General features: G+C 42.5%; 1 protein-coding gene across 1 annotated transcript; it reads right to left on the reverse strand.

The window, feature by feature from the left end:
• Window positions 1–2195: 2195 nt before the first annotated feature.
• LOC26514356 (male accessory gland serine protease inhibitor) lies at window positions 2196–2612 on the reverse strand. Its single transcript, XM_014906835.3, has 2 exons — window positions 2488–2612; window positions 2196–2430 (listed from the first exon to the last, which is right to left on the reverse strand). The coding sequence occupies exons 1-2, from the start codon at window positions 2555–2557 to the stop codon at window positions 2249–2251; spliced, it is 252 nt and encodes an 83-aa protein (XP_014762321.1). The 5' UTR covers window positions 2558–2612; the 3' UTR covers window positions 2196–2248.
• Window positions 2613–2883: the final 271 nt, after the last annotated feature.

The following is a 2883-nucleotide window of genomic DNA, read 5'->3' on the forward strand; positions in this document are numbered from 1 at the left end:
GGATGGTTTGGGTGGCTTGGGTGGTGGGTGGCTTGACTCAGAAGCTCCCGTTCGTTGCAGTAGCGGCGTACATTTTAGAAATTGGACGGCATTTTTCGTTGAATTGTGTGCTGATTGTAATTCATTCCATGTGTGTGTGGGTGTGTTTGGTCAGTGTACACAGTCAGCTAGCTCCTCTGTGTGCCATCACCCTGCTACCCTACCTCCCTACCCCCCTTACCCCCTCTCTAGACACACACACACACTGACACTCGCAGAGGGAAAATTTGAAAATTTTGATTGCATGTTTCGATACAAAATGGCGCTGCAAAAACGAACTCGAACTGATGATGAGGCATGCCAATCCTGACGAGGACGAGGGATCCTTTTTACCCCGACAAGGACTGACCAGTGGTCAAGGGGGGAGGCCGGCCAGGACGTGGGAGTGTACACTCCATCCTAGTCTGGCCAAATTGCAGTGCGTTCGGCGTTGTTCTGAAGCCCAGGACGCTGGACTTTTGTGCGTTCGGCTGCGCCGGGTGCAAATGTGCATTTTAGATCGTCGAAGCGTAAATTAGGATTTCAAAATGACATTTGGAATATTTACGACTTTGCCGGTGCATGGGGTCTAAACCATGCCAGCCCCAAGCCCTCCCTTTTGGCCACCCTCTGTTGGCCCTCCAACCGTTGTTGTTCATGGTAATTGCGTAGCCGGTTACTCGATGATGTCCCGTCTGTTTGCGAACACACCAGCCCAGGTAGTACCTACTACCTACCACCTACCACCTGGTAGTGGGTAGTGGGGCAGGTTAGATATCTTCCAAACGAAACGAAATTGCCAAAAAGCTCCCTTTGTTGAATTATGCAACTTAAAATTTGGCACAAGTCCGTCTCAAAATTGCCCAAAATGGTAGCTTTTGATTGGAAAATTGTTTGATTGGTTGCAATTTCGTGTTTAAATATTTTCGCAGGCCCTCACTACCCTTCCCCGGGCACAATACAAAGAAAAGTACTGGGAAAATGGTTTAATTTTCCCTTTTTTCGGCCAAAATAACATGCAAAACCACTCAAAAATTCCATCTAGCCCCGAGATCAAACTTGGTTTTTTGCGGCCAATCAATCTCATGGATGTCGATTTCATATAAAAGTCAAACTTGTCGCTGCGCCCAGAGCGCAAAAAATGAAATCGAAACCCAAAGTCCCAGGATCCTGGGCTTTGGGATTCACGGGATACGGGATACAGGATCCCCATCATCGTCACCGTCGCCGTCACCGTCACAGAGCCATCAATGTCTCTACCGACTTCAAAATAGACTCTCGTCAAACGCAAAACAGGCATAATAAACCAACAAAAGCAAGACACTGAAAAAAATACGTTTAATTATAAAATATATTTAGTAGATAAAGTATAATAATATGCTAAAGACTTTGTTATGAACTCAAAATCAGTTCTAAAGACCCTCTTAATCACTCTTCGCTACAACCACATATCTTTGACTAACCAATACCTACTCCTTTGTTTCTTTCAGTGCACATATGGCATACCTACACATATATTTTGTATATTTTCCATTTTCACCGAAATAAATAAACATCATCAATGTCAAATGGAAATCACTCGCATTGGCAGCGCACTCCGGGAAATGAAATGGAATTGGGTGGCAAGATGGGTGGTGGGCTGGCTGATGGCAGTCATTGGAGGGGGTAGACCAGGGGGAGGTGGCCACCAGCCGGTCAGGCAGAGGAATTTGCTTTTTATGAAACTATTTCAAAATGTGAAACCAATTCGCATAAAATTTTGTCAGCAGCGAATGTGACAAGCAGAATAAAACCAAATAAGAAAGTTACTATATGTCAGGTTTGGCTTACAGGCGAGGCGGAGTGGCGGAGGGGGTGGTTGGATTAGGGGGTGGTGCGAGAAATAGAATATATAAAAATAAATGTCAATATCAGAGATGGACGGACGTCCATCGGGTGTTTATTGACATTTTGGCAAACACAAAATCTCGCCGCGCCTGAATATTCGCCAGGGAACTCGTCACCGTCGTTTTCGTTTTTATTTCCATTTCACTGTTTGCTTGTTTTTTATATTTATTATTTTTATTGCAGGATTGCTTTTTTTTAACAGGACAAACATATTTGCAAGCATATTTGCAAAACATGTCCTTATGAATGAAGTGATAATGGAACAGAAGGACGTTTTGGAGGGTGTTTGATTTTATTTTTAGGGGTTTTATTAACTTGAAAGTTCATAAAATATAAATATTTTTTAAGTTGAATTGGGTATCACACATCGTTCTTCGCAGGCCTTCTTGGACCAGAATCTATTGGGATTACCTCCCAAACCGCCATACAAAAAACCTTTGCACTCATACGTGTCGGGATCGAAGGTGTACATGAAGAATGCCGCTCTGGTAGTTTCTCCCTGGCTATGAGGTATTAGACATTCACCTAAAAATAACACATTTAAATATATACTTAAATATATATTTAGTAAATAGTACTTACTGGGAAGTTCAGCCGCATTAATTCCATAAAAGATACAATTGAATAATGGTAGGATCAAAAGTAGTAGCATGACTTCTAGTTTGAAGCTTAAAAGTAAACTAATTTCCCCGATTGCATGTTATATTATAATTTAACCATAAAATTAAAGATTTAATGGTGATTTAATATATATTTTCCACTCTCACTGATCTCGATTACAGACCCGCTTTTCCCTCCCACCGTTTTAGGGCAATTGTTGAGCGCCACTCCCTCCATCCTCGAATCCGGCCAGGAATCGTATGAAAATCAAAACCTCCCTGGGGCTGCATAAATTAAAGGCTTGCCTTGAAGAGAAAGAAAAAAAACAAATGGAAAATAAAATCTGCAATGGAGGGGAAGGCCCCACTCCTCGGAGCA

The sequence above is a fragment of the Drosophila ananassae genome, chromosome 3R, assembly GCF_017639315.1.
Source record: "Drosophila ananassae strain 14024-0371.13 chromosome 3R, ASM1763931v2, whole genome shotgun sequence".
Lineage (NCBI taxonomy): Eukaryota > Metazoa > Arthropoda > Insecta > Diptera > Drosophilidae > Drosophila > Drosophila ananassae.